Source organism: Sarcophilus harrisii, chromosome 6 (assembly GCF_902635505.1).
Source record: "Sarcophilus harrisii chromosome 6, mSarHar1.11, whole genome shotgun sequence".
NCBI lineage: Eukaryota > Metazoa > Chordata > Mammalia > Dasyuromorphia > Dasyuridae > Sarcophilus > Sarcophilus harrisii.
The window spans coordinates 177452997-177479848 of record NC_045431.1 but is presented as its reverse complement, the minus strand read 5'-3'; the positions used below and the strand labels follow the sequence as shown (position 1 = coordinate 177479848).

Here is a 26852-nt window from a genome sequence, read left to right as displayed (position 1 = left end):
CAGGGCGCCTGGCACACAGTAGGTGCTTCATAAATGTTTGTTGATTGACTTTGTAGTGTCAGGACACCGGGACATCCCTGTTTCTTACCTAAGCCAGGGACTGTGCCTTCCTCCCTCCCTGAGGGCAAATCAACTCACTTATGGTGGCCATCCTCTGGGGAAAAGACCAACTGGTCAGCAAGGGAGGGCAAACCAGTCAAAGGCCTGGCTCTTGCCCACCATCTGGCCCCTCCCCCTTCAATCAACAGCAGTCTTGCTTCTGGAAGACATGACAATAGACCCGCCCTCCCCACCACTCCCCAGGCCAAAACTCTTCTTCCTAGCCACCATTCAAATGTCATCTCCTTGAGCAAAAGCAGGGACAGGCTCACCTGTCTTCCCATTCCTACTGCCTAGCACACAGTAGGACTCATCCGTCTTCCCATTCCTACTTCCCAGCACACAGTAGGACTCACCTGTCTTCCCATTCCTACTTCCCAGCACACAGTAGGACTCACCCGTCTTCCCATTCCTACTTCCCAGCACACAGTAGGACTCATCTATCTTCCCATTCCTACTGCCTAGCACATAGTAGGTACTAAATGCATGCTCATTCATTCTTGTGACTCCAGAGCCCATGGTCAGTGACTGACTGCCTTACACCAATAACTTGGTGGAAATAAGCTCCCTTAAAAATAAGCTCACAAATCATTGATCAGCACACCCAGGGGTGTCCTAAGCTAAGAGGCAGGAAGTAGAGAAAAGTCTTTCCTACACTAGGCTGGAAAATCCAAAGGGGCCAGAACTAGGCTGTCACTTAGCCATCTGCGGGCAGTGTGGGCAGGAGGATGACCCGCTGAATCACAGGGGCAGACGGTCAAAAAAGGGGCACCCGTGTGCAGCCTCTGAGGGCAAAGCGCACATGCTCTTCTCTATGGCATGGGCAGCAAGAATGCCCTTGCGCCAGGCTGTTCCTGCCTGGATGGAAAATCATTGCTGATCTGGAATAAAATGCTCAGACACGGTGCCCCACCAACGGGAGCCACGGGCATCTCCCTGCCAGCGGGTCATGATCTGACTGCCCAATGAGGCGGGCTCTCAGACCATCTCTATCCATGAGGGCTGCAGCAGCTGGGCATCCCACGAGGAGGATGGCTGGGGCTTCTCCCCACACTATTCATTGCCAGCCCTCAAAGCACACATGGTTATCGGACCCTGGCCCAGCCTCTCCCCTGTGCCTCTGATTGCCTCAAAGACCTCTTCATGACCATTTCTGGTCTCTCTCTTTGACTCTCAGCTCTTCTGGGGCCCGAGATCCTCTGGGCTGTTTCAAGGGCATCTGAGGCAGCCTAGCCCAGCCGCCACAGCCTGTTATGTAAGAGCTTCAAACCCCCAGTAACCGAAGGAATCCGGGGGATCAGAGCCTGATATTGGCTTTCAGACTATCACGAAAGCAGCCCGGGAGGCCCTTCTCACCTTCACCACACCTGAAAGGGGACCGGCCTGGGCCAGGGACACACAAAGACGAGGGGGCAGAGGAGCCCGGGCCCCAGACACAGCGTTCTTACCTAAGCCAGCCGGAGGACTCCCCATTGAAAGGGGTGTGAATGCTCCTAGTGTTCTGGCCAGAATGGCCCCCTGTGCCGGTGGGGAGGAGGCCAGGCTGTGGAATGGCCCCTTCCCTTCCTTCCACCTCAGAGACAAAGGACGCTTCTTTCCCCTTGTTTCTTGACCTTGCGCTTGCCACCTTGTCTGGGGTGCCCACAGCAGGAAGCGCAGCAGCCCCATCGGGGCCCCAACGTCTCCCCTGCCTCTGCAGCCTCTCCCAGCTCAGCCCCTTTTCCCTGCCCACACGACCTCTACCTGGCTCAGGCCGCCTCGCCTATCCCAGGAGCCTCTCGGTGGTCCGCTGGCCCAAACCCAGCCTCCATACAGCTGCCCAAGGAATATTCTCAAAGCATGGGTATAATCGAGTCCCTCCCCTGCTTGAAAAGTTCCAGCGCCTCCCTACTGCCCGCAGGACCGAATACCACTTCTTCTCCCATCTAAAACCCTCAGTCTGGCTCCAAGTACCCCTCCGGCTTCCTGAAGTGGCCAAGAGCTGATCATGGGAGAGTAGCTCTGCCCAAGCCTAAGGTCCCTGCTATGGACCAGTGGAGCTACCACTCCCCTCTGGTGTCCCAGAGATGGATTCCTGGTCACATGGGGCCCAAAGGAGGCCCTTTTTGCCAGCCTTCCCACCTCTGGGATGCTCCAAAGGCCTGAGGATGGCACAGGAGAGGAAGGGAAGGATGAGAGACAAGAAACACAACTCCTTTCTGGAAGAAAATGAGAGCAACATCACCAAGGGGTCCAAGGAGCTCGGTCCACGTCTGACTCTCCCTGGTTGTGGCCAGCTCCCCGTGGCCAGGCCAGGCCATCACCTTTATCACCCTTTCACTGCACACACACGTTCACACACATGGAAGCCGAAATGTCTCCCCCGGTCCCAGACAGTCTCATGGGACTCTAGCAACTGCTGGAAGCCGAGAAGCCAAGACCCTGGGGAACCTGGATACCCCCCATCCTCTACCTCTGGTCCCCGTCTCCAGCAGAGCCACTACCGAGATGGGGAAGCTGTCAGCCCCCTTCTCCCACACTGCCTCAGGGGCCCAAGCCCCTTCCCTGCTACATCCCTTGCCCTGGTTACAGTATTAAGTGAATACAGATCATTGCAGTTTTCAGTCAGTCAATAAATAAACAATGATTAAGCCCCTATTATGTGCCAGATCCTGTGCTTAAGTGCTAGGGATCCAAAAAGAGGTCAAAGTCAGTCTCCGTTCTAAAGGGCTGTCCACATCATAACCACATGTGGGTGGCTGGAATGCATCCAATGCCCATTTTACAGATGAGGAAACAGTGTCAAGAGAGCAAACTGAGTGGCCCGAGATTATGCAAGTTAAGTACGAGAGTCAAGACTCAAACCCAGGCCTTTGTAATTCAAAGTCTAGGGCCCAGCAGCCAGCCTGCCTATGTGCCCCCCCCCCTCCATCTCGGGGACATGCAGGAATTGCTTGAATAGCCCAAATGTGTGTGCTACACCAGCATCTGTGAAACACCCCCCTGAACCTACGAAGAATCAGACGAAGGAGGGGCATAAAGGCAGCTGGTGGCCCAGGGTGGGGAGTACCAGTTCAGGTTCAGATGCTACCTCTGTGACCCGGGCAAGCGAAGCGTTTGCCCTAAGCCTCAGTTTTCCCCTCTGCAAGGGGCCGGACTGATCACCGTCCCAGGGGAAGGCAGGCAGCTCCTACAGAAGCCACTGCAAATGAAGGTTGGGCTGGGTACCAGCAATGCCGAGTCATTGCCCCCACTCTCTGGACCGGATCAGGTCTTAGTCATCGGCCTATGGATCACCCAGAGGTGCCAGCAATGCGGGGAACTCCAGCCGAGCTACCTCCTGAGACCCCAGAGAAGGGGGGTCTTGGCTGGGGTGAAGATTGAGGGGTGCAGGGGGGGGGGCCTACAGTGAAAGTCAAACCACGGTCCGCGCTCAGGCAGACCCAGACCAGAGACAGGGAGAAAAAGACAGCCTGAGACAGGGAAGAGAAGGACAGAGAGAAACATGTAGGACAGGCAGACAAATAGCCATAGCCAGACAGAGACAGAGATAAAAGCAGAGACAGAGACAAAGAGAGACAGAGGCAGAGAGAGATAGACACAGAGACAGAAAGAGACAGAGATAGACACAGACAGACAGAGAGAGAGAGAGAGAGATGCAGAGAGAGAAACAGACAGAAGCAGAGAGAGACAGAGGCAGAGAGAGACAGAGACAAAGGTAAAAGCAGAGACAGAGACAAAGAGAGACAGAGGCAGAGAGAGAGAGAGAGAGATGGACAGAGACAGAAGCAGAGAGGGAAACAGATACAGAAAGAGTGAAACGGGCAGACAGACACAGTGGGGTGTTCACGGGCCAGCCCTGGGGGGAGGCCACCCCACAGGTGTGTGAGCACACACACACAAACACTCTCATACTTCCTCACACACACCCCCTTCCCTCAGCCCCCACTCTTACCCAGCTCTCCCCGGAGGCTGACCAGCTCCTGCGATAGTGCCTCGTGGTGTTTCAGAGCTTCCTCCCTCTGCGGAAGAGACACATCGGGTTACCAGAGCGCCCGCACGACGGTCCCTTTCAATCAGACCCACATTCGTTATCGGGAGGAAAACGAGAGTCCGCAGGGAGCGGGGACTGAGGAGCCAAGATCTGAATCACTCAGACTCCGTTTCACCCTGTTACAAAAACAGGGGCGTCCCTGCCGTGGGTGAGGGAGCGAGGCCGGCCCACCTCCCCCCAGCCCCGTCTCTGTTTCTTTATGGATCCCTGGCCGGCAGCACAGCCAAGACCCGGGTGGGGCTGGGATGGCTTGGGGGAAGGGAGGAGTGGGGGAGGGGGCTGTGCTCCCCCCTGCCTCCCCAAGGCTGGCCCCTCCCAACAGGCAGTCCAGCCGTCTTCAGGCTACTTTCAGGCTGGGGCTGAGCCACTTTGCCACTGGCCGGGTAGCCCCCTCCCCCTTACCAAGAAATCCCAGCCCTCTCCCCGCACCCTACCCCCAAGGGCACAGGAGGCGACTCTGCCCAAGGTAAATATTTGATGTCCCGCTTCCTGGGCTCCCCGGGCAGGCCCCGAGCAGGCACAAGTGAGCACTTCTCGTATGCTCAGATCCACCAAAGTTTTACGCCAAGCCCCTCCCGGCTGCCGGCACCGGGAGCCTTCGGAGGCACAGGGGGGGAAGCGGGCTGGAGGGGTCCCACAAGCAAGCCCAGCTTCCTGGGGCTCCCCGATTCTCCTCTGCGCATCCATTGGCTTATCCGAGAGCAGACCCCTCCCCCGGGCCCTGCCCCGGCCAGTGCCGGGAGAAGGGGGCTCAGCAAAGCCCGGAGCAAGAAGCTGTCAGCCCGCAATCACAAAGGCTTCTGTGACCCTTTCCCTCTGGTCTCCTCAAGAACAACATCCACATGGACACGTGGGCACGCACCCAGACACCCGCCCCCTCTTGGGAGCCGAGCTGCACTCCCTCCCGTCTGCGGAGCAGAAGCCCCCTCACAGGGTGGCACCGAGGGCCAGAGCCCACCTGGCCAGGCAGAGGTCCCCCGGCTTCCTGCAAAGCTGCCCCGGCTCCTGGCAGGTGCAGCTGCCTCCCTGCGGCGCGGGCGTCCCGCCGGCCGCTCACCCAGCAGAAGCGGGGCCCCTTCCCGGGGACTGGCCACGTGCCCCAGACCTCGCCCCCCGACCCCCCCATTACCCTGGTCGCCGCGCACGGAGAGGAGAGGCACGGCCGGCTGCCCGAGCAGCCCATTTCCCGGGCGAGGGCACAGGTGGCGGGCCGCGCCCTTGGCCAGTGACAGCACAGTAGGCAGGCAGGTAGGCAGGCGGGCAGGGTGGGAGGGAGAAGCCAGTGCCGAGACTTCAGTTACCTTACGGGCTGACTGCCTCCTCCAGCTCCCTGGCGCTCAGGCTCCTCTCCCAACACGGGCAGGACACTGCAGCTCTGGCCCTCCCTTCCTCCCTCCCTCCCTCCCTCCCTCCCGCAGCAGTAGGGGAGTGCTCCCTTAAAGCCACAGCCTGTAGGCCAGCCAGGCCTCCCGTCACTGATGAAAAACGAGCCCCAGACACGAGCCTCATCGATTGCCACTTCCTCAAATATCAGCTGGCAGCGGGGGAAGAGTGAGGGACTTCGTCCCCATGGATATCATCGTGGGATGATGGGGGAGGGGGGGAGGGGAGTGAGCGAGGGGCTTTAATTGAGGCCATTCACACTCATTAACATAAAAGGGAACCTCATTTCTGGAATTCTGAAGAGAGCAGCAAAGGAGGCTGGGAAGGAGCCGGGATCATGCAGCAGCACGTCCCTGAGGAGCCCCCTGGCCACTGGCCGAGTGGGCTTGCCATAAACCTCATAAGGATGCCTCAGAGGGCCCTGGGGATGCCAGAAGCAGCCGGGGTGAGCTAACGGGGAGGGGCACAGTGGTCCACACCAGCAGACCTGTTAAAGAGGGGGTCTCTGGGAGATGTAGCTGAACAGACTCTGCCAGGGGAAAGCACACTCATGCCCGCTTGAATCAGCAAACACTTATTAAGCACCCACTTGGGTGTGCTAGGCACTGGCGTTCAGGTCCCATCACCTCTCACCCGGACTTTTATAACAGCCATCTAATTAGTCTTCCTGCTCCATCTCCCACATGACGAACAAGCACAGAAATAATCTCGTCACCGCCCTACTCAAAAACCTGCCATGGCTCCCGACTGCTTTTGCCCTGGCATTCAAGGCTTTCCACCACTTAGCGCCAGCCCCCATTTCCTGCCTCATTTCACATTATCTATTCCATCCACTCTGCTCTGGCTAAATAAGATTGTGAGTCATTTTGGAATCTTGTCCTGCCTTTCCTGGACTCTAAGCACTCACCCAGGTCAGGCCTCATGCCTGAAATAATGCCCTCTAATCTCTTCCTGCTGAGATCCCCAACTTCCTTCAAGGCCCATTTCAGATGCCACCTTCTCCAGAAAGTCATCCCTGATCTCAGCTGCCTTCCCTTCCACTCTCCTGCCTCTTAAAGCACAGGCCTTCCCTTTGTCCTCATCACGTCAATCATTTGTCACGTTTACAGATGTGTGTCCCAGCATATTCTCTCTGCAAAGGCCTCATGCTGTGGGGGCTTCTGGTTCAGAGCCTTGCCCAGAGAAGAGGTTTATTACGTGACAGAAAGGGGAGAGAAAGGGGAGCCTGGAATCCATCCATCCACCAGGAAGGATGCACTCTGAAAGTAGGTGTGGCCTTGTTGCCACTGGAGGTTCTGGGTAAGAAAACACCAGAGCTGTTCTGAGAATTCAACCTGACCTGTCTAAAGTCTCCCTTTTGTGTAAAGCAGCCCAGAGGGCCAAAGGCGGGAGAGAAGAGCATCCTTGCAGAGTCTGGCACTTTGGGAGCCCCAGCCATGGCACATGGGCATGTGGCAACATATGGCCAAACTCTAGTGTTGTTTCTCCCCAACACACACACACAGTCCCAGAGAAGCCTCCCCTAGATGCCTGTGAGCAACACTGCCCCCCCCCCCCCAATGACATTCGTGGAACCTCCTGACAACTCTCAGCACCTGGTTGTAACTACTGGGAATCAATCATCTAGTGTCCTCCAGACAGATTCATGGGAAACAAATGAGAGCTTGAAATAAGCACCTGGACACTTCAGAAGGGCAGAAGTTCCCAAGAGGTGGGATCTAGAGTTAGAGGGAATCTTAAAGCCCACCCCATCACTGTACAGAGGAAGGGACTGAAGCTCAGGATGGGAAAGGGACTTGTCTAAGATTACTCAGGTAAGGGGCAGTTAGGTGGTGCAGTGGATAGAACACCAGCCCTGAAGTCAGGAGGACCCGAGTTTAAATAGGACCTCAGACACTTAACACTTCCTAGCTGTGTGACCCTGGGCAAGACACTTAACCCCAATTAGCTCAGCAAAAAATAAAATAAGATTACTGAGGTAATATGTTGCAAAAGTGGAACATCTAACTCCTAACCATTGCACAACACTACCTTTAGATGCAACAAAGGATATATGGAAACATCATGTTCCATCAACTTCTGGTTCAACATGGTAAGGAGGGCTTTGTGAGGAAGAAACAGTTTGGCATCCATGCAAGTGGGCACTGTGTCTCAAGAGTACTGGGTCTCATTTCTTGATCCCCCCATTTAAGTAGGCTTCCTACATTTTCCCATCTTTCAAACTCACTGTTTACACCTGCATCCATACTCGGGCCCTCACCAACTCAGGTTGTCCATTTCCCCTGCTTTTGAGTTCCAAATCCTGTAATTTTGCCACTAGAACATGAGACCTTTGCAGAGAAAATATGCTATGATAGACAGTAAGTATGACAAACAAGGAAGGTCTGGACAAGAGGATTTTGTTGTGTATTTGAGAGGAGAGTTGATGGGAAGGCAGCTGAGATCAAGGATGATTTTCTGGAGAATACATTTTCAACTAGGAATGTCCCTGCCAGTCTCCATATTTAGACTCCTCTGGCACACTAATGCTCCTAAAAGACCAGGGACCTATTCAAGCCATGGACAACCAGACAGGGAGATGGGGAGGGGTGTCATGTAAATGTGACTCCAAGAAGAGATGACTAGCCCACATGCTACTCTCTCTGCCCCTACAAGGTTAAAAGAACTAGCAGAAGATATGTAGGGGAGATGTTCCACGAGGGCTTTGTGAAAAGACACAAGAGCCACATAAAAGAGGCCCAGTGGAAGGGTTTCGATCTGTACTGCCCAATGATGGTGCACCCAAAGTCCAAACAGACTACTTCAAAGACTACTACAAACAGCACTTCACCCTTGGATAGCTCCCCCTGCTCATGAATTAAGTTTCCATTTCTCTACCCAGCCTCCTGTTCCCCCTTCCCCAATATAGCACCTCGTCCTCTCCACTCTTCTCAGGTTCTGCTATGTCTTGGAGGCCCAAGTCTCGCCCCTCAATAAAGACCTTCTTCTTAAGTGCTGGGTATCCTCTGTGCCCCTGAATGTCAGCCCCAATTGTGTATTTGGTGCACATAGCTGCTTTAGGATGCCCTGCATGTCCTGTCCCTTCACCCCCAAATCCAGATGACACTGACCCCTGGGCTAACTTCCACAACATCATATTCAGCACCTCACAAGTATGACCCCCATATATTCCTCTGGTAGCATAACAATCTTGGCACTTCCACTATGCAGAGGAGGACCCAGAGGTGCTGAGAAAAGTGACCTGCCTAAGGTCAAAGGAAAAGTGAAGCCCAATCTCTACATTCCCATCTCCAGTCTGACAGCTGCTGAGCCACATGTCAAATCTCTTTCCAAGGGGCTATGGCTGCACTCTACCAGGCAGCTCTTAATAATGGTATTGAAATCCACAGCCCAGACCTCCTGCTCTGTCCCTAGGGTGGTCCTGCTCCCTCCTCCAGTTCTCTTTCTCAGCATTCCAACCTCACACATTCAGGACCTTTGGGGAACTTGAGCTTTCTAGTCTTGTGTGTAGAAAATTACTCTCTCACCCTGCACTCGGTCAGCCTTGACCCAACACTTCAGCGTGCCCAGTCTCCTGTATTTCCTCTCTCTAATAATAAGGGATCTCTCACTAATAAGAAGGGATCTGAATAGTCCTGATCACCCTACCCTTCACTACCCACCCAGAGGCAGATCCTCTCTAGAGAAAGAACCAAGGACTAACCTCCCATCAGCACTGACTATTCAGGCTCAGGCAGAGGGAAGCTTTACTGCCTATAATACCAATCTATTTATAGAGTGCCTCATGCACCTATGGAATCTGGGCCTAAGGCCCAAAGGACCCATACATAGTGGAACCAATCTTAAGCATTAATCTCCCTCAGCACTTTTTTTTTTGCTTATACCATTCCCAACCTGAGCAACTCTGGGAAATAAAGTTTGAAAATAGCATGTATGATCTACTACATCCATATACACATATCCAGGAGTGTATATGTACACATAAATGTAGATATGCATAAGTATATACATATCTACTTATCTACTTTTCTATCTGTCCATTCAGCTATGTTCCTCAAATCCTGTACACATAAATGTAGGTATGCATGATATACATCAGTATGTACATATCTACCTATCTTTCTTTCTATCCATCCATCATCCATCCATCCATCTATCTTCCTCAGATCCTATATAAGCACTTAAGGTAACATCTGCATCCACTGGGCAGAAAACAGTTTTTCCTCTACCTCACAGAAAATATATGATGGGGAGGGGTGTCATGTAAATGTGACTCCTCACAGAAAATATAGGCTCATAGTAGTCCATAAACAATCAATGTTATTTCCCCATTTCTTAAGCAAGTCCCATCTTCCCCCAGGTTCCTCCAGTTGCACAATGTGACCTCATGATTTGAGTTCCCCTAAGAAAGAACTTGTTTAGCAAGGCAACCTGGACATTCCAATGGATACCACTTTTAACCTAGAAGCCCATGTAGCTGATGTTAATTCCCTGAGGACGTGACTTCCCAGAAGGCAGACAGCCCCCTTTTCACTGGACTTGTACAATCCAAATATTCCCTGGTAATAAGGACAAAGTCCGGGTCTTTTGGCCCCTTATTTCAAGGCTAAACCTCCCTCACTGTTCTGCCAGCTTCAGTCACATGTTTAATAGAATCTAGCTACAGCTGCCCAGGAATTCCTTTTCTCTCTCCAGGAGGCTGGATTTCAGCACTCCCCCGCCAAGGCTTTTTTCCCTCCCTCTTTCCAGGAAGCTGGGGCTTAAGTACCACCACTCCTCAGACCAGGGGCTTTACTCCTCAAGGATGAGACCTCTTGGGCTACCCATTTATGCTTCGGGCTTCCCAGGGGCCCTCAGCCCATCCCCAGAGCCCAGTCTACCTTTGCTCTGTTGCTACGTCCTGTGACCTGGCACGTCTCCAGGAAGAGGCTAAGTGGATGATGGAAGCCCTCCTTTACAAGCCAGCACAAAAGCACAGCCCCTCCCACCAGCTCTGACAATCTCCTCATCCCATCACCAAGTCTCATTGTCCTCTGAAGGAAGAGACCCTCCAACATTCCAAACAAAGGGCCCCCCCTGACCTTCCCTTCAGCCACTTGAACCAGCAGAGCCCCTTAAAGCCCTGGGTGGACACAGAAGGATGCTTACCTAGCAAGGCCAGCCAGGCTGCTTGGCGAGGGTCTCGCCTCCGGTCTTTCTAGGCAAGATTTTAACGTTAACATTTTGTTATTCTGATCTTTTCTCCTTATATAGAAAAACTGAAAGCAAGGATTGCACGAATCCTTTGCAAAGGGCTTGGAGTGCAACTGCTACTTTGTTCTCAAACTATGTAACAAATTATTCCACACTCATTTCTAAGCTGTCCTGCTTATCAGCGACTCCCTCTGGACTTCCTTCCATTCTCTTCTGGGCATTTCGAAACATTCTACTGACTCCCCTTTCTTTTCCTCTTTGCCCAAAGGTTTGGAGGCAAAGCCTGGTGGCCCCTAGCTTACGTGGTTGCACCCACACAAGAGGCTCAGAAGGTGGCCCTGCTTCAACTCTGCACGCATTGTGCCTCTGAGGACCCTGCCCTGGCAGAGACCTTATGAAATGCTCCTACTTAGCCTCTTGCATTAAGAAGATAATGAGCTGCTCCAGGGGGCATGAAGAACCATAATTTAATTAGGAGGCCTGCACATGAGACACTCTGTCTGCAGGCAGAGCATCAATAACCCCAGTGGCTGGGAGCTGTCCCCTAGCATGAGGGATTGTGGTGACACATGATGGCAGGGGAAGGACATAAGAGCTGATGGGGCACATGGTGGGGCTCTGCCAGCTGCCTGATCTTGCTCAGCTTTGCCCGAGCTGCTGTTAGAATCACTTGGACTCTTTCTGTGGCTGAGGTTCCCCCCAAGAGCCATCCTGGCAGATGTGCAGGGTGAGGCTCCTTCCCTTTACCCACTCAGCTTCCCCAGTCCTAGAGATGCTCTAGCCACTTTCCACTTGCAGAAACAGGTCAGCCATCAGGTTGATGAAGAATCAACCATATCAGGATAAACTTGCACACAATGAAAACTTTGTATATTTTAACCGTGTTTAACATCTATTGGATTACTTGCCAAGTAGGGAGGGGATGGGGGGGGGGGAGGAGGGGAAAATTTGGAACGCGAGGTTTTGTAAGGGTAAATGTTGAAAAATTATCCATACATATGTTTTGAAAAAAAAGCTTTAATAAAAAAAAAAAAAACTTTGATTTTAATTAGGATTCTTCAACTGGCACAAAGTCTGCCAGTCCAGATGGGACAGCAAGACTTATCAAAACAACCAAAAGGCACACATGAAATCCAGCAGCCCATCGGTCCAGAAGCTGGGGATGCAATGCTCAGGTAATACCCAGATTCAAAAAGCTTGGCAACATCCTCACCCACTATGGCTAGGGGGCTGTAGATATGAGATACATATAATCATTAAATACCTACTATGTGCCAGACACTGTTACTAAGCTCTCGGGATACAAAGAAAGATAAAAACAGATTAATGGGGAAAACAATATGCCCACAACTGTTCATAAACAAGATACAGCATACATGGCACATAGGGAAGCCACCGAAACCTGGGGCTGAGAAAGGACTCTTGGGCTGAGATTTGAAGAAAGCCAGTGAAGTGAGGAGGTAGAAAGAAGGAGGAAGGACATCCCCAGCATGGGGGGACAACTATGAGAAAGATGACAGATACAGCATCTCAGATATGTCACTTAACCCAAGGCTGGCCAAGGGTGTGGCTACACTGACAAACTTTGGGGATGGGAACAAGGATCTTCCCTAGCAAATATTCACTTTTTTCCTTTTCCTGTCTGGTTTCCTCCAAGAGCCTCTAAGACTCTATCTCCTGCATGACCCAATCATTTCAATCAACAAGCATTTACTAAATGCCTGCTGAGATCCAGGCACTATGCTAGGCTATAGAGAGACAAACCCAACTATAATACTTCCTATCCTCAAGCAGCTTACATTCTGTATACCTCGATAGACATGTATAAGATACACACCAAGTAGGTAGCAAAAAGGTAACCTTTCACTGAGGATGTAGGAATTCATCAGCTGTTTGAGAAAACAGGTCTCTGTTAAAAGAGGTGTCCGTCGTTGGCCCAGGTTAACAGGAGAAAGGGCCTCACCAAACTTTGTTCCTGGGTTTCCCAAACAGTTTCTATAATTCCCCTGCACATCCCTTCCCCAAAGAATCACAGATTCAAGTCTGAATGCCATCATGAATTGTTGGCCTTTTAATTAATTAGTCCCTGACCTCACCCCAACCTGTGGGGCATCTTCAAAGTGGAAGTATCCCGGCCCAGAGGGATGGAGGAGAAGGTGGAGAAGTTAGGCAGGTTTTGAATTTCTAATCTTCCCAGGGAGCTTCTTGCTCTCTGACTGTCTCATTATTTATCTTGGGTGGCAGCTCCTAATTAGTCATGGCTGTCTTGTCCCCTTCAGAGCAAAGGGCATTCTTCATTGCTTGAGAACACAAACAAGAAAGAACAGCTATAGTTAGCATTGCCCCCATCACTTTCTCGCCGGTCCCAGGCTAAGCTAGAAGCCATCCTGGATGGCTGCCGGGTTTCAGGGAGGCTCAGAAAACTGAGAGTTGCTCCCACCCATCCAGCCTCATCTTCCCACTTAACCCAGGTAGTTTACTTAGCTGCTCCTTGGGTTTGGACAACATGGCAGCCAACAGCTCCATTCCTTCTGATGAAATGGAGGTTTCACCATCTGCCCTGCTGAAACACCCTGTAGGGCTCTGGCACCAGCATCTGACCCACTTACATCACCTGAGAGCCTCTGAGAAACTTTGCACCTGTTTCACAGGTGAACCTTCTTCCACATGTCATCTTTCCCATTTCAAATCAAGGCTACTCTAGTTTAGAGTAGGGACTGCTTGATTTTTGTATTTGTGTTCCTGGCATTTAGCACAGTGCTGGATAAGCACTTAATAAGGGCCTTTTCATTCCTTTTTAATACAGCGCACACACACACACATGCAACTTTTTTGCTACCCTTAGTTTCCTTGGTCAGTCTCAATTCATTCTGAGCTTTAACTTTCCTAAAAAAAATCACTTTTATGGGACCTTTCCTTTTCATTTTCCATTACCCACCTTATAGCCATCATCTATAAAATCTAAGTTAGTTGGAGAGTCCCTGTGGAGCCTCATTGGACTCTTTACACAAATTCTATTTTTCTTCCTTACTGGAAATATCTCCCTTTGGGTCTTCAGAATTTCATTCCTGAGCACCTCCCTTCCTTCCAGAACTTCCTTTCCATGTAGCATTTTATGGGCGTCAACCCATCTCTCAGCACTTAGCACGATGTCTAACACAAAGAAGGTGCTTACTACATACCAGCTGACTGACTTTCCTCTGAAAGACCTAGCTGGACCTGACATCAAGAAAATTCGTGTTTAAACATCACTTCAGACATTCTGACCTGAATCCAAAACATCTCTTTCAGCCTCAGTTTCTTCTTCTGTTAAATGAAAAAGGCTAGACTCTATGGCCTCAAAGATCCCCTCGAGTACCAAAGCTATGAGCTTTAGTCCTACTTGTGGGTCCTAGCCAAATTACTTAAAAATCAGCCTTCAGTCTTCTACTAAGATGAGGAGGTTGGGCTTTCTAAGGTCCTGCTCTGTAATTCTCAATCAATGATCCTATAATCCCTATATTTCTCAGAAGGCTACCCATTTCATTTATTCCAAAAAAAAAAATAAAGAAGAGGAAAAGGGTAGAAAGTATTTGATCTCATTAACCATCGAATGACATATTTTAAAAGACATCCTAAAGCTGACTTGGGTGACCATGACCTTTTCCGTTCTTCTAAGCAGAAATCCTCATCCTATGACGTGCAATGTTGTCTGAAAGTCCCAGTCAAATACTGAAGAATACATAATTTTCATGCCCATGTTAGGATCACATGAGCCTATGAGAAAAATTTCTCCATAAAAGGTTCCTATATCCTATATTCAAAGTCAGGGGACACTTCTCTACCACATCAATGGCACAGGTCCACAGATAACATTACTTTCCTTTACACAGCTTAATCAGAGCTCACTGAACCATAAGACTCTGAGGAGCATCAACTCTCCCCTAGAACAACCCAGCACAGCCCTTCAAAAACATGGCACCACCAATTCTACTGGGAATGAAATATACCAGAAAATGCCAACAAATCAAAGATGTCAGGAATGATACTGATTGTCTGACACACCAAAATCTTCAACTGGCTTCTCCCAAAGAATTTGCTTCTGAGGATGGCAGCGTCTCTTTGTGAGGGGAGATACCACCACTAACAGATACTTTGTTCCCCAACATCTAGCCCAGAAGAAGACCTTTATGCACCAAGTAGACTACTTTTGGATGAATTATGGAAGAAGAGGGCCAAGAAGAGCATAGTATAAGTAGAGCTGGATGACCCTTGCACTGCTCAGCTCTAGCAGATCCCAGAACCTTTGAAATACCAAAATTCTTTAAATACCAATAGAAACCTTTAATCCTGGCAGGATATGAAAAGGATAAAAACAAGGTCTACTTTTACAAGTTTGATACGAAGAGAAAATGGAGAAGGGGGGATGAAGAAGAAGAGGAAATGACACAAATCTTGCCATTTCTGAGAATAAAGCATTCAAAGATATCATTCTGACCAGCAAGTTCTGCTCAGAATCTCCAAATCTCAGGAGAGGATGAGAGAAGTGTGATGGTACTCATGCAGAAATCTTTCCCTAGCACCCCCACCAGTGGCTGCCCACTGTCCTACCTCCGACAGCAGGTGCTGGATGACCACAGCCAATGCTTCCAACTTGTGGTTCCCTCCCACGAGAAGCTGCTTGAGATGCAGGATGACTTTGCCTTGGTGCTCACATTTTGCTCTATAGGAGGCCAATCCCAGGGCTTTTTCAGTAGAGAGAGGATCTGGAGAAGACTGGGACTGGCTGCAGGATGTCCGAGGGTGCCTCTGTTTGCTCTTTTCAACTGAAAAAAAGAAAAGAGATTTTTAGGAAGTGCCTCAGAAAGATCATTTTCACTGTCAAAGGCACCTAGAATCAGGACCCAAAAATGCCTATGTTGCAATTCCATTGTGTCAAGAATCTAAAAGTCAAGACAACAGATTGGGGAAATAAGGGAAGGGAAACAAAACAGCTTTGATTTCAGAAATACAATTTGGTCCATGCTGAGCATTGGTCTTGTCCAGCAGGTTCTGGGTTTGTCTTGTTTAAAATGCAACCGGCAATGGATAGAATTACTTTCACTTCAGAATCACACCCAATCACATCACCCAGTGAAACTGGGAACAGAGAAGATCCTATCCTGGTCACTTCTCAAGGCCAGGGAAGCTTTCAGCTGGGAGAGAAACAAGAAGCAAACAATGATGAAAGCTGTTAGGTGAGGAGGTGTTGGGATGAGAAGCAGCAACCCAAGTACGCGAATGCAAGTGTGAGCTCCTGTTCTGGCTCCTTCACAGAAATGGAGGGTTAGAAAGCAACCCAATGGCTACCTCGCTCAAGCCTGTGCCTCCAAGGAATTCTAGGCTTATCACACCTGACGAGTGCTTGAAGCCCTTCAAAGGGGCAGCCTCGTCCACAATGGGACAGCTCTGAATGGCACTAACCTCAAGCAGCCTCTCTGCAATGTCTCCCACTGCTCCTGGCTCTGTTCCATGGGGACAGGAGAATCACCTTTCTTCCCCCTCTAATACTGCAGTTCCATCAACCTCATCTCACATGAAAAGGATGCTCTGTAGCCATCACAGGTCACCTCAACCTTCTGGGTATCCTCAGACCTCCTGTACAATGAGGGTCAGTATTTGATGACCCTTGAAATTATTCTAGCTCTTAAAGGCTATGACACTGTCATGGAACTAATGGTCCCTCTTTTCTCTTATAGGGAGGAGAACAGATTGTTCTGAGGGACTGGACTTCTCCTAAGGGAAGGAATCCTGAAAATAGTAAGTATAGATAGATTGGGGTGAGGTGGGATGGGTCGCTAGGAGATCAAGAAAGGTTTTCCTCTTAGAGGAGGTGAGATCAGATGAGCCCCGATGGAGATGAGGGATTCTACAAGGGGGAGACAAAGACAAAAATGTTCAAGGCATAAGAGACAACCCAAGCTGAGGCACCAAAGGAGAAAATGAGATACTGAGTGGTCAAGGAAAGGTCAGTTGTTGGAGCCAAAGAGGACTAGGTCAAAGTAAGAGAGAGCCACTGAGGCTCTTAGAGCAGGAGAGTGATGTGATCTGATGCTGTCCTGAGCAGCCATGTGTTCTACAGACACCAAGAAGCTAGTTAGAACATTTCAACAGCCTGCTAAGAAGTGATGCTAGCCTGAACTGTGGTAATGGTGGGGAGAGGGCAATGTTATGGTAAAAGATCAGTTTAGGGGCAGGAGATAAAGAGGGCTTGTAGGCTGTTAAGAGTGAACATTATAGCAATTAATCAATGAGCATGTATTAAACACCTACTATGTACTAAACAGCTAGTCAGGAAACAATGAATCATCCTGGCTCCTAAGCAGTGTTCATCCTAGAGATCCAAGATGTGGATCTATACCGAGTAGATACAAGGAATTATCAATAAAGATACAAGGTAATCTGAGAGGGGGGACACCAGAAGGAGGGGAGGTTTGTGTGTTAAAGGAAGAGAGGGATTCAAAACACTGATCAAGCTCATTAAGGCTGTGGGAGAAACGGGATGGAAAGAGGCCATCGATCCTCAGAATCGACCCACCAGTTATGGCCGACCCTGAAGACTCCTAATAAGGAGTCCCAAGAGGAGTTATGGAAATCAGCAGGACAGAAAGGAACATGAATGGGGATCAAACTCAACTCACAATGTGCAGACTACGGAGGCCAGGAAGTCTACACACAGGCCAGGTAGGCTGTGGGTCCTGGACCAAGCACAAGAAGGCAACACCCATCACAACAAAAGACTTGGGTGGATAGGGGCAGCCTAGGATGGGAGGAGACTACAAGGGGGCTTTATATCTCCCAGAAACCCATGGGAAACACCAGCACTGGGCCTGGCTTGGGGATGTCAGAAGACCAAAGTTCCCTTCCTTGTCTCTGTAGCCCTAAGATCTAACCCAGATTCTGTTGGGCAATGCAGTAGGTGCTTAATGAATGTTCGTTGCATTCAACCAGACCAAAGATTGGTCAGAATAGTCCCCCAGAAGCCTGAAAATCTTTCCCTTTGAGATTGTCTTATAGAATGGAGGCCCAGGAGACACGCAGGGAGGGGCACACCCCATCTGTAAGCTTACTTGTACTGTTCTGGAAAGCTCACTACCCACTCACCCGTGTCACTATCCCTGACATCTGGAAGCTGGGAAGAGGTCATGGGAAACAAGCAAAGAACATGGTTGATTTCCTGTTTTGATGAACCCAAGTTCACACAGTCATTCAGGGAAAGGACAGCTCGGGACATCTGCCTCATAATAATAATGACGATAGCAAACTTTTGGGTAGCACTTATTTATGCGGAGCACTATGCTAATATGATCTCCTTTGCTCTTCACCATAACTTTGGGAGGGAGATGCTATTAGCAGCTCTGTTTAACAGATGAGGAAACTGAGGCAGGCAGCAGCTAAATGACTCTCCCAGGCTCTCACAGCTAGTTAAGTGTGTGAGGCAGGATTTGACCTCGGGTCTGACTCTGGAGCGCTTTGGTTTCAGGGGAATGAGAGCACGGGGAAGAGGGTTTTCAGGTGTGATAAAATCGGTGATTCTCCATGCAGCATGGCTCCTTGGGAACCTCCAATATCACTAAGGCATGGTTTGTGTTTGTGGTGCTACTGAGCTGGGCTAAGCCTGAAGTGACCCTACCAGCTGGCCCCAAGCCTAGATTTTAAGTGACATCATCCTCTGGGTCCCAGCCAGGGACAGATTTCTAAAGTCACAAGGAGAGTGTATCATTTGAGTTACAACCATTCCCACCAACTGAATTTATTTTCAGCTAGATCTGACTTGAATAAAAAATACTATTAAGCACCTAGTAGGTGCAGAGGAACATGAGGGAGATGAGACTGAGAGACAAGAGAACATGTGAGGGGGGAAGGGAGGAAAGAGAGAGAGAGAGAGAGAGAGAGAGAGAGAGAGAGAGAGAGAGAGAGAGAGAGAGAGAGAATGAGAATGAGAATCGATCCATTGCAGAGACAGCCCCTTTGACAGGTAATAAAATTCCCCATCCAGAAAAATGTCTAGAGACTCCTAGGAATCATTCCCTCAAGGAAGAAATTGTGGGGGTCTAGGAAACTTCTGATTGGGGGCTTGTCCTCTTCTAGACCCCCTGACTCTCCTCCTGCCTGCATTATACCCTTTTTCTGGGATATTCTCTACCTAGAACCATCCACACTTTCCATGCTGCAAACTCCCAGCTTCCTAGCCTATCAGGGGAGAAGCAGCCTCCCCTCAAAAACCCTGGTGCCCACACCTGCATCTCCCAGCTTCCCTGATGCATGGAGTCAGAGCAATCCCATCCTTTGGAAGCCTGGGGCAATGATGTGTCCAGGGCCAGGGGGCAGCCCCATGGAAGCCAGGCCAAAAGATCATCCCTTTGGAGGCTCTAGTAACAATTCTGGGCAGATCTCTTTCCCTTCTCCGGGGTCCTAAGACCCCAGCTAGCTCTTTCAGGGTAGTCTTCTATCTGTGTTTAAGTACTAGTTGCTGCCCCAAGTTAGGGAGAGGTTTGGGGCTGCTCCAGTTGTGGAGATGGGTCAAGTTGCCCTAGTCCAGAGGTGTTGCCTATGGTCCTGATTGGTGGAAGTATCTTGTTAATGTCTCTCTCTCATGGACCTTCACACAAAGCCACACAGCTGTCTCTGCAAGAACCAAAATGGGCCAAATGAAGTCTTGTTCACTCCAGGCCCAAACGAACGACTGATTTAAGTCCTGCAAAGTCTCCTTTAAGGTAAAGTACTGGACATGAACAGGAATTGAAGCCCCAGAGAGGAAGTGACAGGTAAGAAAGATGAGGGAAGTGAGAGGAGGATTTGCATTTGAGAGCTGTCCTTTCAAAAGGTCAGATGCCACAGACTTTTCTCTTCTCCAGCCAAAACCAAATGTTTGCTGTTATTCCCTAATGGGCAGACTCTGTCTTGGTGATTGGACTTTCGTATGTACCTTGGGGTTGGCCATGGCTCCCCTGTGAAAGGCCAGAAATGTAGATACACAAGTAGAGGAGACAATGACTTGACCCCCTTCTCCACTTGTCTCTCGGCCCTTTTCTCTACCCAATCACTCCCCAGTATTCTCTCATTTACATCAGAGAACTGAAAAAACCTGAAGAACTTCAGACTTTGGACCTCTGTAGTTACTAAGCAAATAAGCATTCTCTGACTTATTGACTAGCCTTCATCAACTGAAACATAAAGGCACTTGGAACACTTGCCATAAGTGAAGGTGAGACTTCTGGAGGATGGACCTTCACTCCTGGACCAAAGGCCTTAGTTGGACAAAAGGCTCCTTGTTGGACAGCATCTGTCCACAGATGCACAGGGAGCTGCTCTTCCTTCCATAACATATATACATATACACATATGTGTGTGTGTGTGTAATATATATATATACACATATACATACGTATGTGTATGTGTATCTTACCACTTGGGGAGGTAAGTCTTTGACAGCTAGACATCAGAAGGAATCTGAGGGAGGTTTTTTCCTTGGCTCCCAGGCAATGCTTCCAAATGAGCTGGGGAAAGGCTAGGGGCTTTAAGGTGGTACCCAAGGGATGTAATCAAGATGCTCAGAGGACATAAGTAAACAGGATCCTCCAAGGGCTTAAGGACAGTTAAGGTTGGTTATAAAATGAGAGAGACCACCGCCAGGATTTCTTTCAGCTGAACCGGAAACTGGAGGAAGTAGAGATAACAGCATGAATTTATAGATGACAACAGAGCAGGTGGGTGGCAGCAGCAGCTCCCAAAGACTATAGTGGGGCAGGTGTCAGTAGAGCAGCAGTGGTGTAACTTTAGCAGTATCTAGCAGAGGTTATGAAAGCAGCAGTCGGGAAAAGGTCCATGCTGACTTCTCTGTATCACATCAGCAGCCCTATGGCATCACAGACAGGAGCTGCCCTTCCTTCCATAACATATATACATATACATATATACATATGTGTGTATATATAACACTCTCTCTCTCTCTATATATATATATACATACATATGTGTGTATATAACTATATATACATGTGTATATATAACTATATACATACATATATACACATACATATACACATACATACATATATATACACATACATACATATATATATACACATACATACATACATTTATATATATATATAAAACTAAACATATGCTCCTCTATGTGTGACACTTATGTGAATCCATTCCCATCGATAGGTCATTTATCAGAGAAGTCACTCCAGTTTAAGGAGAACATGTTTTGTTGTGACTTTTCTTAACTTTGTCATTTCACCAAATGCCTTTGCTTTGAACTAATTTCTGTCTACTGGCTGATTATTAAGATTACACATGATGGGGGGCTCATGAGCTCTGGTTTTAGGGTTATAGATCCACAGGAAACCATCCCCTGGGCATCCATTCCTCGGAGAAGTCACCGTGCTAGCGAAGAACATTATTGAACACTAGGTTTAATAGCTTCGCATTCCTAGATTTGTTCTTCATGAGCAAAGGTCATGAAGGTCTCCTGTGCATCATTTCATCACACAGCTCTGATATACCAAATATTTCTTGCATCCTTGAGCACTCTCTCCATTGACAAAGATCACATGTACAAAATGAAGAGGTTAGATCTGATGGTCTCTGGGTCCTTCCTAGCTCCAGATCTGAGATCCTGACCAATGGCTCTCTATGACTTTCTAAGTGTCCTTCATGAGCTTTTGTGCCCGGACAATTCATACTTGGGGAGCAGCTTGCACACACCCTCCTGGTCACGCTGGTCCCATATCCAAGGGATGTCCCACTTAGGAAGCAATGCTCTCGAGTTTGGCTTCTGCTGCCTTGTTGTGGGTAGCCCCAGGTACTTCTTCCATACTAAGGGCACAGCAGTATCAGGGCCTGGCTTGTAAGCTCAACTATTTCTGAAACAAAACGGTTTCTGTTGATGTGGTTTGTCTGACAACAGAGGCATAGAAACCACCAGTGTTTTTTCAGTTTGAGGAAGAGGCCTTCAAAAAATTCCTCAGAACTTCCTCCCATCATGAAGGCAAAACAATGGTGACATTTCAGAGGCCCCTGTGGCAGCAGTGGAACAGGGAAAAAGGAGAGGAGGAGGAGGAAGAGTAACAGCAGCATTCCTAGAGTGCCTCGAGTTCTGGGCAGCAGTTATGCTTCCTTGTTCCCTTCCTAATCACATTTTACAATTTACTTTCCTATGGATCAGTACATTTATCCTTGATGTATTTTTTTTAAGTAAAAGTGAAAATTAAAGGAAAAATAGATAAAATGAAAGATTAAAGAAGACTATAGAATTGATTGATGAAAATCTACAAATTTTAACAAAAAAATTATCAAGTAATCTGATAAGAATGAGGAAGTAGAAAAATCAAATGATCAAAATAATCTTATCTAATCAATCAATTAATAAACATTTATTAAGTTTTTATTATATACCTGAAACTATACTGGATATGGGAGATAATTGTTTTAAAAACTGCTGGTGGATCCTACCAAGCATTTAAAAGCAATAAATACTTATGGTACATAGATTCTAGCATAAAACTATAACCAAATAGAATTTTTCAGAGGTTCAGAGACAGCTCAGCATCAGAAAAACAATTATCATGTCCCAAACCGCATGATTACACTAATAAATACAGAAAAGGCCTCTAACAAGGCACAACACGCATTTATGCTAAAAACCCTAAAAAGCATAGTCAAAGAAGAGCTATTTTTACTATGATAAAAGCATGTATCTAAAAACTAAAGCTAACATTAACATAATTCTAGAAATGTCAATCAGAATAACAATACCAGAGGGGAAAAATTAATGGTAAGAGTAGCAAAGAGGAAACACAATTGTCTCCAATTTTCAGAAGACATGATAGTTTAACTAAAAATTGCAAAGAACAATTAAAGAGAGAAAATTGATAGTTTTAGTACAATAGCTGGATACAAAATAAATCCACAAAAATCAAAAGCATTTCTTTGTAGCAGTAATAAACTAGAAGAGAAAATAATAGAAAGGAAAATTCCATTCAAAATATTTACAAAATACATAAAATATCTGAGAATCAATCTCAAGACTTATATAAACAGAAACATGACACACTGTAAACACATAAAATGGCATGCATAAGTGGAGTGATATTCATTGCTCATGGTTGGGCTATACCAATAGAATAAAAATGATGAAGTTACCTAAAGTTAATGTGTAGACTGAGTGCAATAGCAAATTATCAAAGGAATAATTTTATTGAGCTGGGCAAAATCAAAACCAAAACAACAACAGCAGCAACAACAACAAACCCCCCAAACTAAAAAACCAACATCATTTGGAGGGGGAAAAGTTCTAGAACTCAAATAATAAAACAAATAAGAATGATCCAACCTAAGTTATATCATAATTCATCAAAAGTGTTCATCAAAACTATCTGATAGTGGTTTAAAAAAATACAAAAGTAGATCAGCTGAGTAGACTCAGTCATGAATAAGTTCAATAATCAAGTATTTGACAAATTCAAGAATATAGATTACTTGGGAGAAGAACTCCCTCTTTTAGTAGGAAATGGGAAACCTAAAAAATAGTTTGGCAGAATTTAGATTTAGACCAATATATATTACAATAAGTCCAATAGATACATACCAGAATATTAGACATTACATTATTGAAGAAGGAAAAGGAAAACATGATCAGATCAGATATCTTTCACAGCTCAAGTGATCACAAGATAAAATAGATTGTTTTCTGATGACATAAAATGGAAAAGCTTTTGTGTAAAACAAAATCTATGCAGCTAAGATAGGAAAGGAAGATGCTAATGGGAAAGAGAAATTTCCTTATCAAATATTTTTGATGAGGCTTTAATAGCTAAGATATGCTGGAAAGTCACACAAATTTAAGAACAAGAGACCCAATAGACATGTCCAAAAGATATGAAGTTTTCAAAAGAATAAAAACTATTAACAATGTAAAAGATTGCTCCAAATTCCTAAAAAGAAGAGAAATATAAATTAAAATATCTCACAAAAGTTTTGTAGTTTTGAGCAGGTTCAATGATTTTGAAAAACAACATGGAGTTTATGATAAAAATCTAGACAAAAACATCCACACCTTTTGCCCCAGGGATCCCACTGCATAGCAGGAATTCAAAGACAGAAAGATACATGTAGATGCTAAAATATTTACAGCAAAATGTGTTTGTGTGTGACTGTGTGTGTGTGTGTGGTTCATGCCCCTGAGGCATGGAAATATGCTACAATAAAAAAATATGCTACAAATTAAAGTTGGAGGGGATCTCAGTAGACACCTAGTCTAATCTCCTGATTTTATAAATGAGTAAACTGAGGTCCGGGATAGGAGCTGGTAGGGACTTAGCCTGATTATACAGGGAGCAGTAAGTAATAACAATCATTAACATTTATACATTATTTCAAAGTTTACAATGTGTTACCCCGTTTGATCCTGTGAAATAAGTGCTATTATTGTACCCATTTTAAAGATGAGGAAACTCCACTAAGAAGCTATAAGGTGGATTTTGAACTTAGGTTTGCCTGGCCCCCAATTAAATCCTCTCTCCACTGCCCCACACCCAAGAGAGCCCAGCTTTGTCCAGCTCTCAGAGTGAGCAATGACCTTATACAAAGACTTCGGAGGGTGTGCCCTTTGATGCCCAAGGCTCTCCCAGGAAGGGTGGTACAGACTCAGACTTTATTTATTCATGCTTGGTTCCTCACGCCTGCTGGCTGTTACTCTGGTAAGGCACCATGTTTGGACTGCCACAACAACAATAACCATGTTCCCTTTCATTCATTTCTCTCAAGTTTGTCACAAAAATAAGCTAGTCTCTGAGGCTGAGCTGGAAGGGGAGGGAGAAAGAGGGGGCAATGGGTGGATGCTCTCCTGATCCCTGGCTGATACTGGTGCCCAGGGAGAGGGGCTGGCCAGAATAAAGGTACCTTCTCTGCCCCAGTACCCTTGCTCTCATCCTCCTTCGCCCATGCTGCTGACCAGCTGGGGCTGCTAGGCTCAGGGATTCCCAATTGGAAAAAGCTTGGATTTGGGAGGGAAAGGGGGGGCATTGGGCCTGAAGTCCCATGGCCTGGGTTCAAGTTCTGGACTCTGGTACTTATAAATGTACAATGGTAAACTATCAGCTTCAATTCCCTAACCCTTAGCTTCCCCGACTGTAAAAATCAGGAAACTAGTACAGGTGTGTGTGTGCGTGTGCTTGTATACTTCCAGGTAGGACCAGCGGTCAGGGGAAAGCTGATGTGGCTCCCCAGGAGGAGAGGGGACCCACAACGAGAGCCCTGGCTCTATTATAGATTTAGGTCAGAGATGACACATGGAGTCTCACACCTGGCTTGCTGCAATCTGTCTGGGGAGGCAGCGACCCTGGGAGAAGCTTCCTCCCCTGTCACCACAGGGAGGACTGAGGTGGGAGAAGTTGTGCCATTGGTTCGGTGATGTATGGAGGGATAGACAGCCCTTTGCCAAGGCCCTGATCTGCAGATTAGCAGCCATTCACATCCCAGGGGAACAGGGGTAAGGGCATTGAGGGAATAAACAGGACCCCTCGTGAAGGGACAATCTCCTTCTACCCTCCTCCACAAGCCCTCTTTGTATTTTCTGAATGGAAGAAAATATCTCTCTGCAGGTCACTTGAGACCCAATGAAGTGGGCAGGGCTTAAAAGGCCCTCTGGGGGAGAAGCTGCCCAGTGGAGCATAACAGAACCAAACCCAGGACATGCAGATTCTGACCCTTGGACCTAGTGCTGAAGAAGGGTCCTCATGGACCTTCCCTGGATCTCACCCCAGCTGTCACTCCTCCCCTTCCCAACCCAAACCCAAGAAAAGACTCTCCTCAAAACCCCTATACTCTGGCTTCTCACCTCAAGCCACTGAAACTGCCCTCTCCAAAGCACCAACTGACAAATCCATTGACTTTTCTCAATCCTCATCCCCCTCAATCTCTTTCTGCAGTCTTTGACATTATTGATCCCTCTCTCCTTTGCTAGCTTCTCCTATCTCTCTGGCCCGCCTCCTCCTGTTTCCTCCTGGATGCTGCTCCAGATCATGTCCCCTAATTGTATATAGACTCGTATATACACAGGAGGGGACAGAGAGCAAGAACCACAGGATTTCCCTCTACCCCTAGCACAGGGACTACCTTAGAGCATGTACTTAAAAAGGGCTTATTAACACCAAGACCACCAACCCTGGGGAGAAGAGGTGGATTCCCTCTCACAGCCTAGGATTTCTTAGCCCAGTTCAAAAATGTTCTGTCCTCCCTGTTCTGCCTTCCAACGTAACGATCAGCAGCATCCAGGGGGAAGTGTGGAGGACCCAACCAGAATCGTGGCCAATGGAATGGAAAATGGTATATGGGTCCAAGTATCACTGTGTAGGGAAGTTGGTGAGTGACTAACAGAAAGTGGTCGAAAGCAAAAGGGGATTGTGGGGGTCCCATCAGCACTGGTGTAAGGAGAAGGAGAATTTGATGGCTTCTGAGATCTTTCCCAGTCCAGCTCTATGCTCCTCTGAGAGCCAGAGAGAGATCTGTGTCCCACAAGTCCTATTTAGGACACTGGTACGGCTGACCTGGGAGTTAAAATATTCCTAGCCATTTCAGGGTCAGAAAAGACCTACAGACAGGAAATCTCTGGAAGACTTTCTCCACAGAGCCAGATCCCTCAGTTTCCAAATGGAGCAGGAGCTCAGGAAGCAGAGAAATATCACACCTGCCCTGCTAGATGGGCAAGGGCCCAGGTTCCCTTCTTAGTGACTCACTCAGCTACACCTTAAGGTGATGGGGAGTGGGGTGTGAGGAAATGAACAACTCTGATGAAGCTCCTAAGAAGCCTCAGCTGGGGGCCAGCTCCAGTGCTAGGAGAGTCCTTCCAAGCTACTGCTGGGAAGCTTCTTGGGAAGGTTTCCTTCTTACTTCCAGAAATGGAAGCTTCTCCCCAGTCAGAAAGTCAGGAAAAGTCCTTTTGGCCACATCGAATGGTTCTTCTCCTGGCATTCCCATCATTTGAACCCAGATCCTGTGACTCCCAATGCAGATCTCCTTGTATTATATCCTAGCTGCCTCCATTTGAATGGGGTCTGAGGCCAGTTCCATCCAAGGTCACACAGATAATTTAAGTAGCACCCCAGAAAAGGGC

General features: G+C 47.8%; 1 protein-coding gene across 13 annotated transcripts in view; it reads right to left on the bottom strand.

The window, feature by feature from the left end:
* The window catches only part of MTUS1 (microtubule associated scaffold protein 1), a 125209-nt gene that overhangs the window by 16480 nt on the left and 81877 nt on the right, over window positions 1–26852 (bottom strand). For 12 of the 13 annotated variants that reach the window (XM_023505672.2, XM_003772809.4, XM_031942189.1 and 9 more), the window contains 2 exons: window positions 15299–15513; window positions 4034–4100 (listed from right to left, as the gene is read on the bottom strand). In XM_023505672.2, coding sequence (XP_023361440.1) covers window positions 4034–4100; window positions 15299–15513 — 282 coding nt within the window. Of the gene's footprint in view, window positions 1–4033; window positions 4101–5261; window positions 5409–15298; window positions 15514–26852 lie in introns of those variants that run through there. The other variant, XM_031942198.1, reaches the window with a different exon arrangement.